Here is a 13,774-nt window from a genome sequence, read left to right on the forward strand (position 1 = left end):
GTTAAACCACGCAGGAGAGAAACTAACCCCATCTGCCACACACAGGAAGAATGCAACACACCATTAAGCAAAACTCTGTTTGGCACCTTGGCATTAAACAAGCTCAGGTTTAATTTCCTTTATTTCCTTTCTGACCTCCCTGTTTACAATCCCCTCCTCTCATCCCCCCAGCCATCTGTACATAAAACTCTTTAACTCTAGATAATGCTTCATGCATCTGAATAAATCGACCAAAAGCATATATGCCATAATAAATTTGTTAACTTTATTAGCATATCATCATAATAAATTTAACTTTAGTAGCATAAGTGCCATAATAAATTTGCTGACTCTGTCTGTAGAACGGGGTCAACTTCTGAAGGCATCTAGGTAGGCCCAATTGAAAAGTGGCGTGGGGCAGGGGGGGCGGGGAGAGGTGTCAGAGACTGTAGAAAACTTGCAATTTAAATCTTCCCATTCATTTCATGACAGTACTATTTTTCAAATGCAACTCCATGCAGCTTTACTCAAGGCAATTCTTAAATCCGCCACTTTTGCATTCCAGTAGTATGAGGGAATTATCTACCAATTTTCCTCAACATGCAGCGATATTTGTACTCGGCACTTGCTGTGGTGTCACAGTTCTAAGAACATGCAGGATCAGGCCAGTAGCCTGTCTAGCCCAGCGTCCTGTTCTCAAAGTTGTCACCCAGATGCTTATTGGGAAACCCAAACACAGGACTTGAGCACAACAGTGCTCTCCCACTCCTGTGGTTCCCAGCGACTGGCAGTCATTCATTCATTTTATTGGTACGCTGCTTCCCCACCAAAATAAAAAAATAAAAATCATGCTCAACAAGAAAGAAAACAAGAAGGCATTTCAAACAAACACTACAAAAGCAATTTCACAGCAACGTTGCAAAACCATAACATAGTAACTATTTCATAACGTAGCAAGTATAGTAAAGTACAAAAAAGGCCACACTTCAATACTATAAATATAACATGATTACAGTGGTACCTCGGGCTAAGTACTTAATTCGTTCTGGAGGTCCGTTCTTAATCTGAAACTGTTCTTAACCTGAAGCACCACTTTAGCTAATGGGACCTCCCTCTGCTGCTGCGCCGCCGGAGCCCAATTTTTGTTCTTATCCTGAAGCAAAGTTCTTAACCTGAAGCACTATTTCTGGGTTAGTGGAGTGTGTAACCTGAAGCGTATGTAACCCGAGGTACCACTGTACTTAAACAAAACGCAGCACCCAATAGCAAAAATAAACAAGGAAGCTTCACAGTTTCACCTTCGTCCTAGAAACACCCCTTCCGGGATGTTGCTCATTAGCCCTCTCCTGCAGCCATTTGCAAGGCTTCCAAGGGTGAGGGTGGGGCTACCTAGAAAACCCCTCCCATTCAGAGGCGCGCTGCCTCCAACAGCACAGCAAGAAATCATTAACAGTTAAAAGTGAAGGTGCAGGTTTCAGGTAGATGTTCAAACCTTCACTGATGATTATCCAAGATTTACCAGGGACATAGGTGGAATCTACACACATATAAAAATATTATGAAAATGCTTTTTTAAAGCGTTTTTTAAAAAAATATGTTGAATTTTCCATAAACCACACCATTGCCATCTAGTGTCACATTGTATATTGCACTTGAAACACACTTTAAACATTTTATTTGCAGCTGTATAGCTGAGTCCTTAGTCTCTTTATCTGAGGAACAATGAAAACAAATTCAAAGTCTAGGATGAATGCAGGCAGGCAGTCACCTATATCCTCCACCCTCTTCCAAATGATAGAAATCCCACCATCTGATTGACATCTGACGCTCCCTTCAACTTCCCCATTCCACTTACTTTAGCATTCTGTAGTCCAAGTGATCTCCTCCCTCGTCTCTGAACACAAATCCCAGAAGTGCTTAATTCCATCAGAATTTGGTTTTCTGGAGCAGATTTTGAGGATGAGTTTAATTGCAAAAATGGAAGCCTGTTGTGTGCATGGAATGACGGGCACTGGATACAACCCAGTTTTTTCCCCAGGCTATCCAAAATATGATACCTACATCATTCTTTGTGAACTAAACCCGTTGTTGTACCTATTCAACTGGTGGTCCACCAAGTGCAACGGCAAAAGTCATCCCGCAATGGGAAAGAGATGCATAACTAGATTTGCTCCACAGATGCCAGAAATTATTTGCTGCGAAGCAAAATCAGAAGTGATGCGCAAAAGCATCCCTTTACAAACAATGCTAGCAACCGCTTAGAGAGCACTTAGTATTAAAACTATTAAAGTTACGGGACAATGCCTACCAGCCTTCACATCCATTTCTGCCTTTTGCAGTTCATTTCTAGCAACGTGTTTGAACGAAGATGATATGTATGGATACATCCTGTGAAGACAAGAAAAACACAGTCATGCCATATGAAAGACAAATTGTTATAATAACACAATGAAGTTGACCCCTACTATTTCCATTTTGCAGATGGGAATGGCAAGGACTGGAATGCTGGAACTTGTATCAGAACATTCATTCAGCTTGTTAAACCGTACTTCAAATGCATATTACACATTATAAGATTAGGAGTCCATTAAAAAAGGACCTCTAAAAGTGGCCTATAATCATTTAGTGGCACCTTTACAGAGCTGCCTGAGCAACTTTCACTCAAGTGAAAACATCCACAGAAAAACAAACAACACCTCCCCCCTCCCCGCAGTTCGGTGATTATCTTATGTAAAGTGTTCTTTGTTCTGGGTCAAAGTGTTTGGTCACAGCTGATTACCTTTTCCGCAGTCCAGCCTGCCAGTGTGATTTGAACTTGGCTTAGATTACAAATTGCTCCGCCATCAAAGTCAATTTCTCTCCATGGCCAAAAAGAGAGAAAAGCTAATGCTTTCAAGCACACTGCTTTGGAAATTTAAATATCTGGCTTTATAACAGTCTTAGGAAAAGCTGGCTCACCTGGGTCTGTAAAAGCAATGTGGCAAACGCTTGGTTTTTACTTCCTTGGCTTGAATGAATATCTTCATTCGTGGCTCTAAGTACAATATAGCTGTGTAGGCTCTCAGCGACTGTCGTTCTGGAAGGCTGACACAGAAAAGTGTTTAAGGCAGAATAATTTTAGGCTCACAAAGGGAGAACTCTGGTGGATAGAGGAAATTGGGCACGTAATCCACTTGAACAAAAAACAAACAAACTCAAAACATGTTCTCACTTAAGTGCTCTTGAAGCCTTTCAAGGTGCAATACAATTCTTTAGTGTGAAATTAAACCAACTTTCTAAAACTTTTAATGCTGGCGATTCTACCCACCTTCCAGGGAAGAATTTAAATACCGAGTTAAATAGACCCAACTAGAGATAAAGGTCTGCTCATTGGTTCGCCGGGAGTCCCATGTCAGCTGCTTTAGTATTTCTCAAGGAAGAGCAGGATATAATTAAAATGTGGCAAATACTATTGTGAATTAGCACTTGATCTTTGTATGTTGAATCTGCACTGTATTGCTATAGGAAGCATGACCTTACACCTGGGTAAAAACAGAGCCATGTCTTTGTGCTATCTTCACGCCAGCACAGCTCCCTTGGGGGCGTTATATAGGCAATGACCAATTTATGCACATCCAATTGATGAGTGATTACGCGCATGGTGCAGAACCCGGAAATGACCTGAAAACGTCACTAAAAGGGTGGAATGGGGGTGGGACAGAATGTTTTACATGAGCCCTGCGAGTGCATGGAGGGATCCGTAATGTAACCCCTGTGTAAATCAAGGATTGCTTGTACAATAAAGATTGCGGTCCCTTAATATGCATACTAGGTTGAGGAATGTGGGCGGGGAGAGAGAGAGCATCAAGTCAAACAGAATGTTACACCTGGCCACTGGAGAACCCACATCTAGCCACTGGAGAACCCAGGGGGCACAAGTTGACTGGGCCTTCTTGGCAAGCACAGAGGCATCAACACCCCCTCTCTGTGCACACAAACAGTGAGCTGAATCACATCCATTGTTTGAAGCTTCTTTTAGGGTGCAATCCCATGCACACTTTCCTGGCTGTAAGCTCCACTGAACACAATGGGATTTACTCACAGAGGGACGCGTGTTTGCCTATCAGAAGGTCGGCGGTTCGAATCCCTGCAACGGGCTGAGCTCCCGTTGCTTGGTCCCTGCTCCTGCCAACCTAGTAGTTCGAAAGCACGTCAAAGTGCAAGTAGATAAATAGGTACCACTCCAGCGGGAAGGTAAACGCCATTTCTGTGCACTGCTCTGGTTCGCCAGAAGTGGCTTAGCCATGCTGGCCACATGACCCGGAAGCTGTACGCCAGCTCCCTCGGCCAATAAAGCGAGATGAGCGCCACAACCCCAGAGTCGGCCACGACTGGACCTAATGGTCAGGGGTCCCTTTACCTTTACCTTTTACACAGAGATAGGTTTGCACTCCTATTCTCTCTCTTTCTGCTCTTAATCCATTAGAATTTGTCTGTCATGGGGAATACATGGAAGAATTTGGGATTCGAAGTACACCCTTACAAAATTAAAGCAGGTGTTAAATTCCATTCACCAACACATTGTAAGCACATTCTTTGATTTCTAGTGTCCAAGCAAAATGGATTGTTTGCAAGCAGCATCTTCCAAATATATATTTTTATTCATACCCTTTGTCCATTCAACGTATTGTTTGCTTACTCTATAAAGAGTCTCTAAGCTACTCACAAAATGTCCACAGCATTAAAGTATAACATAAAATCAGAAAATGACCATGAAACTTACTTCTCGGGTGCCGCAGCAAGCAACATATCCTCCTCATCTGTTAGGATATCAAGTTCTGGCTCAAAACTGTGTGTGAGTTTCAGATTGTATATTACCAGCAAGGTTCCTACATGTGAAGGTTAAAATCTATTACTGAAATATCAGTTTTATAATTCTTATGCCAATTAAAGTAGAAGAGAAGCAACAGTACAATGGATAATTGCAGTTAAGCAAACTGGGGTCCAGTCACGAGACTAGACTTCCCGCTCTCCCCAGATTAATATATTGTTAAGAGTTTGGGGAGGTGGGGAGTAGGTTGTAGGCAGAGACCTTTCCAATGCCTACAATAGCCAAGACAGCCTGGTAATAGCCTGCTAAATATGGGAGTACAGTGGTACCTCGGGTTAAGTACTTAATTCGTTCCGGAGCTCCGTTCTTAACCTGAAACTGTTCTTAACCTGAAGCACCACTTTAGCTAAAGGGGCCTCCTGCTGCTGCCATGCCGCCGGAGCATAATTTCTGTTCTCATCCTGAAGCAAAGTTCTTAACCTAAAGCACTATTTCTGGGTTAGCAGAGTCTGTAACCTGAAGCGTATGTAACCTGAGGTACCACTGTACAGTGGTACCTAGGGATGCGAACGGGATCCGTTCCAGAGCCCCGTTTGCATCCTGAAGCAAACGCAATCCGCATCCGTGCGTGCGCGGGTCGCGTTTCGCTGCTTCCGCACATGCGTGTGACGTCATTTTGACCGCGGCAAAACCCAAAAGTATCGCGCTCCGTTACTTCCGGGTCGCTGCAGAGTGCAACCCGAAAATACTTATCCCACGGTATAAGGTAACAAAGGGAGTGACAAAGGAATGGGCCCCTTTCCCTCATCTGCCTGTTACTTAGAAAGACAAAAGAGAGTTGAGTTATCTGAGATAGAAGCAAAGCTACAGACTGGAAAGGCAGAGAGAAAGGGAGAGAGCGCCATGCTTGATTTCTGCTGGAAAGACCCTCCTGGGGTGTTGATGCTGTGAGCCCTTCCATCACAGGCTCAGGTTGTATATACAGTGGTATCTCGGGTTACAGATGTCTCTTCTGTGCCTCATTTCCAAAAGAAACACAAACCCTGGTAAGCGCCTGAAACCCCCTGAAATCTTGCACTGAGGGATTGGGGTGGCACGCAACAATACTTTGTCATAAGTCTAGGTGGGATTAAATCGTTTTGGGGACTCTCCAAACGGACAAGTCTATCAATGGCTAATACTCCTGGTGGCTGTGTACTATCATCAGATCATAGACAGCATGCCCCTGAATGCCAGTGGCTTGGGAAGAACTGGAGAGAGCCATTGCCCTTGTGTCCTGATTGTGAGATTCTCGTAGTCATCTGCTTAGCTACTGAGGGAACAAAATGTGGAACGAGATGGATCTTTTGTCTAGTGGGGCTCTTATGGAGTCAAGAGAACGCTGCCTTTACTGGGGGGGGAGGTGGTAGAGAATAATTTGTTTGTATCTCATTCATGTGAGAGGAGCCAACTGATGAACAAAGATCCAAAATTATTCAGGGGAGGGGGGCACCCAGCATAAAACAAAACCCCTGGCACTCCTCAAAATGCTAATTATAATGCACTGGTTAATTAGAACTTTCAGGGATAATAAAGTCACCTGTTTTTCCATAAATGGCATCAAACTGCTTCACCAGTTCAGCATTATTCTTAAAAGGTGAGTATTTGTAAATTATGGACAACTGTATAGCAAACGTCTCTGGATTGTCTATTATTGGCTCTCTTGTACGACTTGACCATGAAAGAATTGGGACTATAACCTGTAAAGGAAAACAAAATGAGAGTGGACCCAAATCAGGGATATTCTCCTTCACTCACACCTATCACATCTGAACAGGTAATTTGAGACAGTGTTGTTTGATTCCTTTTCTAACTCCCAGTGCCAAAGATGATGGTGCTGATAGTAGTATGAATAGCACACCCTGTATCAAATACCAGCAGCATTTTGAGTTTTATTAATGATGTTCCATTCCAGGAAGTCCCGCCCCAGAAGTTCCGGTCCTGATGACATCATCGGCAGAGCAGGATACAAATATTTAAATGACCAAGAAGACAGACATACCTCACTGAGACCTTCTGTTTCACAAAACGTCTGAGACAAAAGGAGGCATGTCATTGTATTCTCTTCCTTGGTGAATAATATTAAGTCTTTCCCTATGCGCATGGATCCTCTATAGTAAAGATACAGGAGAATACAATTTTTGTAATAGCTGCATTGTCTGGATGTTAACACCTTTAGGGCAATATAGGCAGCAATATAGACAAAGTGGGTGTGCTGAAGGCAGAAAGGAATTTCCCATCAGCTAGCAAGCCTGAGGTTTCTCTTTACTTCCTGTCTGCACTATGGAGGACTAGGAAATACATTGACAATCCATTCCCTTCTAATACGTTTAAGGTATCTAATAAAACAGTGCTTCCCAAACGTGGGTCTCCAGCTGTTTTTGGACTACAACTCCCATCATCCCTAGCTAGCAAGACCAGTGGTCAGGGATGATGGGAATTATAGTCTGAAAACAGCTGGACACCCAAGTCTAGGAAACACTGCAATAAAATGTAAATGTGGCAGACAAATTATTGATGAGGGCCAGTCATTGGGACCATGTGACTCCTTTGTTACAGCAGACACAATGGCAACCAGTCTGCTTCCGGTTACAATGCAAAGTGCTGACCTTGAGCACCATCTGGTGGAAAGACGGGATACAATTTCAATCATAGTAGTATTGTTACTGGGGTTGGGGTTGTTTTGCTACTCTTACGCATATGTTTCCCTTGATGTAAAGCACTTTACATCAAGCCATTTTTTTTAATGAAAACCAATATGCAAGACTGTAAGAACAAATAAACAGGTTCCCTCAATCCCAATACTTAAATATATAATGCAAGCCAAATCACCTTTACGGTCATGATCGTGAAACAGTTTTTCATTCAGCACAAAGTTAACAATTCTGAATCTTGCCATTAAAGGGGTGTCTGTCTGACCAACAAAGAACAAAGAACTCTTACGATTTAAGCCCGTTGCCATAGCATCCAATCATGTCAGGCCTGTCCCGCTTAGAGGATCTTCCGAAGTGCACAAGATCCACAGTTTTTCCTGCAACAGATTTGTAATAAGGCTTCCCTCTAGGGCCCTCACTAGAATTCACTGTTATTGTTATTTACAGATCAAAGTCCGTCACATTTATTAGCTTGCTTTATTCTCCACAGCAGAAATGTGGAGCCTGTGGACCTTCAAGTGTTTTTGGAGTCCCGTCAGCCCAAGCCAGCATGGCCTGTCATCAGGGATAATGGGAGGAGGTGCCATCCTGCAACTTCTGGAGGGCTACAGGTCCACCACTCCCGCTTTACAAGCTTTTGGTATTTTTGCCCCCGGAATTGCACACTGTGAGCTGAGGCTGACAGATCGTAGCTTGCGTAAGGCTGCCTATCAAGCTGGTTGCAGAGGTGAGATTCAAAACCACAACCTGCCGCCTCAATGCTCTTAGCTTTGTTTCTTATAGCTCACCGCTACCAATGTATTTTATAAATGTATGTGTCAATACTAAGCTTGCACTGCAGGGGGTTGGGCTAAATGGCCCTCAAGGTCTCTTCCAACTCTACAATTCTAGGGTTCAAAGAATACCTCTGAACAACTAAACCTCCAGCACAAGATCTCTGCTGTTAGCAATAGTCAGTCACGGCTTCCTTCACCTCCCAAGGGAAAGCTTGCTGGAGAAGGAGGGATGGCATAGCTGTCAGTGTGGATAAACGTAACATCCGAACTGTGTGTTGTGGTTTTGTAGTAGTTGTAGTAGCAGTAGTAATACTAGCAGTAATCTTATTAATTATACCCCACCCATCTGGCTGGGTTTCCCCAGCCACTCTGGGCGGCTTCTGGCAGAATATAAAAACATAATCAAATGTCAAACGTTAAAAACTTCCCGATACAGGGCTGCCTTCTGACATCTTCTAAAAATCATGCAGTTCTTTATCTCCTTGACATCTGATGGGAGGGCATTCCACAGGGAGGGCGCTACCGCCAAGAAGGCCCTCTGCCTGGTTTAGGTGCAAATATGCTATGCTATTAACTGAATAATGCTCATAGTTTGCATACAGTAACAATTTGATGGGAGAACGTGGTCCCTTTCTCAACCGATGTAAAGAATACATTTTATCCCCTTTTGAACTTGTGAAAATGGTTTCTATGGTGTGCAGCGTGTGAAATAGCTGTTATAAATTTGACTGATAGTTCCTGGATCTATAATATACAGCTGTTTCAGCTGAGGGGGCCTTGACGGATGTGGCTTCTCCTATTCCTGCCGACGGATGTGGTTTTAAAATGTGCACTATCTGACTATGATTGCTGTGAGATTTGCTGCTGATCCTCTGTGATTTTTGTTCTATGATTGAATTTCATTTTTTTGCCACAGGGCAGCTAGCCTCCCTCTCTCTGTGGTGGTTTCTCTCAGGCTTCAGAATGATGGGGTGGTACAGGTGAAGGATGAAAAAATGTTAACCTGCAGACCAGTGGTGATCTGATAAATAAGAGTGGAAAATTCAGAAGTAGTTTAAGCATCTTTTGTGTGAAATTCTCCACAGTGCTTCGACAAGAAAACTCTTGCACACCATACATTGAAAGCAAAGGACTCCCCCTCCCTTCCGCCAAAAAACACTGGGAACTATAGTGTTTAAGGGTGCTGGGAAATATAGTTCTGTAGGGGGTAAATCACAGTTCCCTGGATTCTTTGAGGGAAGCTATGTGCTTTTGGAGAAAAGCACAGTTTTCCTCAAAGAATCTTGGGAGAAATCTTGGGAGAAAAGCAATGACAAACCTAGACAGCATCTTAAAAAGCAGAGACATCACTTTGCCAACAAAGATCCGTATAGTTAAAGCTATGGTTTTCCCAGTAGTGATGTATGGAAGTGAGAGCTGGACCATAGAGAAGGCTGATCGCCGAAGAATTGATGCTTTTGAATTATGGTGCTGGAGGACTCTTGAGAGTCCCATGGACTGCAAGAAGATCAAACCTCTCCATTCTTCAGGAAATCAGTCCTGAGTGCTCACTGGAAGGGCAGATCCTGAAGCTGAGGCTCCAATACTTTGGCCACCTCATGAGAAGAGAAGACTCCCTGGAAAAGACCCTGATGCTGGGAAAGATGGAGGGCACAAGGAGAAGGAGACGACAGAGGACGAGATGGTTGGACGGTGTTCTCGAAGCTACCAGCCTGAGTTTGACCAAACTGCGGGAGGCAGTGGAAGACAGAAGTGCCTGGTGTGCTCTGGTCCATGGGGTCATGAAGAGTTGGACACGACTAAACAACAACAATGTGCTTTAAACGTATGGTGTGTACACAGCACTAATATTCCTTCTCCTACCGCCAGATAAAGAGAACAAATGTTGGGGATCCTGCCATCTTCCATTCTGTGGACATGACCAGGCCAGTGTAGACATCGTTGAGACAGGAGTGCGAACGTGCTGGGAATGTGGGCTAGGGAGAGCACATCTTTGAAACCCTGTCCTGCCAATGTGATACCCCAAAACGTCCTGACAGCATGTGGAAGGCACTGATGGTTGTAAGTTGCCCACGACTCATTTCCATAACGCAGCATGCTCAACACAAAAGCCTGGTAGACCTTCATCTTGTTAGCATTGCATTTCCCCATACCTTTTGGAGAGGCAAGTCACTGCTGTATCTGCCTTGCCAATATGCTTATCCAGCTCAGCATTGATGGAGAAGCTGCTGGTTGTGGTGGAACCAAAGTAGACAAAATTGCCTACCACTTAATGATGGCTTTCCCCCTATGTTTTTAGCTGCTTCTATGTTAGCTGTAAGCTACCTTGAGTCCCTCTCAGGGGAAAAGGCAAGGTGTAAATGAAAATAATAAATGAAATAAGATGAACAGAGAAACAACCTCCTGATGCCTCAGTCCTGTATACCTGAAGGGGTGTCTCCACCCCCATCATCCAGCCTGGACACTGAGCTCCAGCGAACCAGGTTACAGGGAACCAGGCAGAGGGCCTTCTCAAATTTGGCGCCTGCCCTGTGGAACGCCCTCTCAGCAGATGTCAAGGCAATAAACAACTATTTTACTTTTAAAAGACAACTGAAGGCGGCCCTGTTTAGGGAAGTTTAGGGAAGTTTTTAATGTCTGACGCTGTATTGTTTTTATTATTTGGTTGGAAGCTGCCCATCTGGCTGGGGAAACCCAGCCACATGGGCGAGGTATAAATAATAAATTATTATTTTATTATTAATATGACTGACGTTTTTCAGTCCTGTTAATAGTGTGGCCTGCGTAAATAAGGAGACACCAGCACACAACGTCACATCCATCAAAGGGAAAGAAAATCTTCAAACTTTCAGCTCAAGCTTGGAGCACCTGTTTGTCAAAGCCTGAAAATAGAACCACCGTCTCCTCATCCTCACGCAGCTAAAAATACCAACCTCCACCCTTGTTTGCAGCTGCTTCAAGCGGCTTTTTACGCAACGAACCAGCCCCACCTGCTGCTCGCCACTGCAGGTACAAAGTCGCCCTTCTTCCTTTCGCGCTGGAAGTTTGCACGCCAAGTTTCAAAGAATTAATTTGGCCCAGAGGGGATTCTCAGAACCCCTGAGACGCACGTTCTGGGAACAGTCTATTTCAGGCGCTGGTTAACCTAAGCTGCAGGAGGCAGACGTCGTGTTATCTCCTTGGCACCAGCTCCAAGCAGCCATGATCCCTTCTTACTGATTAAGCTGTTTGTACTTAACGACACCAGAGGGGGAGAAAACAGTTGACTCCTGGCAAAAGGAAGCCACCAGGCAAACAAAAAGAGAATTGAGCTTATTGACTTTCTCCACTTGGAAACCTATCTCCACGTGGAGCAGATATGAAAAGCTAAAACGACAAGCGGTTATTTAGGGGAGGTGAATGGGTTTTTTTTGCATTGCTTGTGGGACTACTTGCTCGCAGGTTTGCACCGGCTGCCAATCTGGTCCCAGCCCAAGTTCAAGGCTTCGGTACTAATGTACAAGGCCCTATACAGCTCAGGAACAGGACTGCCTTATCCCTTATAGTCCCCATAGGTGACATCCTCAAAGTATCAGAAGGCCACTCAGAACAGGCCTCTGTGTTCGGGATCAGCCTCCATGTCAAGATACAATAGGTGCTCACTAGCTGTACTTTCCGGGGGGAAAGATAGGTTTGTTTTGACAAGCTTTCCCAACTGGATGATTGGGAAAACAACATGGGGCGGAAGAGATAAGGATTGCGTTTCCGAGTTTAACAGCCCAGACCAATTCAGTGCCTTCCATTCCACCCTTGTGTCTTTGCCTCTAAGCTTTAAGAAAGACTTTGAGTGCCTCCTCCACCACCCTGCTTGGTGATGCTGAGGACTGAACCTGTGACCTTCTACATTTGAAAAACATGCTCTGGCACGAGGCTACTGGTTCCATTTTAAAGTGCGCCAAACCAGTCCCATGTGAACGCATCCTCAGGATCGTGCCAAAATCTGTCCTGCAGATTCTCCAAGACTTTCTTCACTTGAAAAATAGGATTCCATTTCCCTGCCTCATTCCCAGGCACTTGATGATTTCTTTAGAACTGTGGTTGAGCTTATCTTATTAGTGTGAGGCGGTTAAGGGTGATGGGTGTTTTCTTCCTCATCCAGTAAACAGATCTCCAGCGCTCTGCAGTCTCCCTGCCCATGGCTGCCCATGCTTCCTGACCTGAAACCTCCTCACCACAAGAGGAGTTGTCTCATGATGTCTACCTTCCCCTTGGCTTTGATGAAAGCACTAGCACCCAGAAAGGCTACAGAGTGCAGGCCACTGGTGAGAATTGAAAAATGAAAGGAAGGGCACTCACAAACAACTCCCTAGCCACCTTAGAAGTAAGGTGAAAGCGTCAAAAAACCTGCACTCCACTCATGTGAATTTCACCAAAATTCTCTGCTTGGATAATTTTTGAAGGCAATTTCTTTCCAAGTTAACTGATGGAGAACGGTTGGGAAAAAAACACAGGAGAAATTTCTGGCTCAGTGCTAGTAGTTTCTCTTGAGCTGTCCTGTACACAAATACTCCAATGAAAACAGTTCTTTGGAACTAATATAAACTTATTTGAAGAATTTCTGACCCAATAACAGTATGTATAACATCAGCGGGAGACCCGATATGGCACATATCGGGTCCATTGCCAATGTCTGGACATTTGAGGACAGAACTGGTACCAAGGTTAGTTGCATGGCTTAGTTCCTTCACATGTATGGGTCTTCATATATGAATCACAGGGAGTTGGACAAGATGACCCTTGGGGTCCCTTCCAATTCTATTGTTCAAGTACTGGAGTTTATTGCATTTATATTTTACACAACAATCCTGTGAGGTAGGCTAAGAGCGTACGTGTGGCCCAGTGAGTTTCGTGGCTGTGTGTGGCTTTGAATATGGGCCTCCTGAGCCCTAGAATGACACTGTCCTAGCACCCAAACACTCAGTTAAACGAATACAGGAGTATTAACTCACGAGGAGTCATGCCACATCCATTGTCCAAAAGGCACAGCAGAAATCCTCCTTGCAGGTCCTCATTATTCACTGCAAAACAAAGTATGGAAAAAAAGGAAACAGCTCTTAATAAATATTTGGAAACCATACATTGGTAAGAAGGTTTGTAGAAGAACAAACAACCATTAGGTCAAAAAAGAAAATTCCCGTAATGGGAAGAAAATAAACAAACTGTTGCCCAATGAGGACCGAAAGTCCTCCGTGGGCACGGAATAGTCACTGTTGATGGGAAGAGGTGGTTAAAAAGTGGGGGTGGGGAGGAGAATTGTATGATTTCCTTGGAAGGGAGCATGGCCAGCTGGCTGGAACTTTGAACGGGGGGCATTCTTCATTGCAACACTTCGTTGCCAGTCCTGCTAAGTTGGTCAACCGTTGCTTCACCTTCTCAGTCGAAAGGATATTTGTTGGCTTTAAAAGAGGATTAGAGGACAAGGCCATCAGCAACTACCAGCCATGATGGCTGTTCCACCTGTCAGAGGGATTGTGCCT

General features: G+C 44.2%; 1 protein-coding gene across 5 annotated transcripts in view; it reads right to left on the reverse strand.

The window, feature by feature from the left end:
• Positions 1-13,774, reverse strand: part of MORC1 (MORC family CW-type zinc finger 1) — a 45,645-nt gene that overhangs the window by 23,785 nt on the left and 8,086 nt on the right. For all 5 annotated transcript variants that reach the window (XM_083438321.1, XM_083438323.1, XM_083438320.1 and 2 more), the window contains 7 exons: positions 13,247-13,315; positions 7,772-7,859; positions 6,831-6,939; positions 6,369-6,528; positions 4,742-4,847; positions 2,938-3,063; positions 2,288-2,367 (listed from right to left, as the gene is read on the reverse strand). In XM_083438321.1, coding sequence (XP_083294447.1) covers positions 2,288-2,367; positions 2,938-3,063; positions 4,742-4,847; positions 6,369-6,528; positions 6,831-6,939; positions 7,772-7,859; positions 13,247-13,315 — 738 coding nt within the window. The remainder of the gene's footprint in view (positions 1-2,287; positions 2,368-2,937; positions 3,064-4,741; positions 4,848-6,368; positions 6,529-6,830; positions 6,940-7,771; positions 7,860-13,246; positions 13,316-13,774) is intronic.

This window comes from Podarcis tiliguerta (assembly GCF_965153285.1).
Source record: "Podarcis tiliguerta genome assembly, chromosome: 4".
Lineage (NCBI taxonomy): Eukaryota > Metazoa > Chordata > Lepidosauria > Squamata > Lacertidae > Podarcis > Podarcis tiliguerta.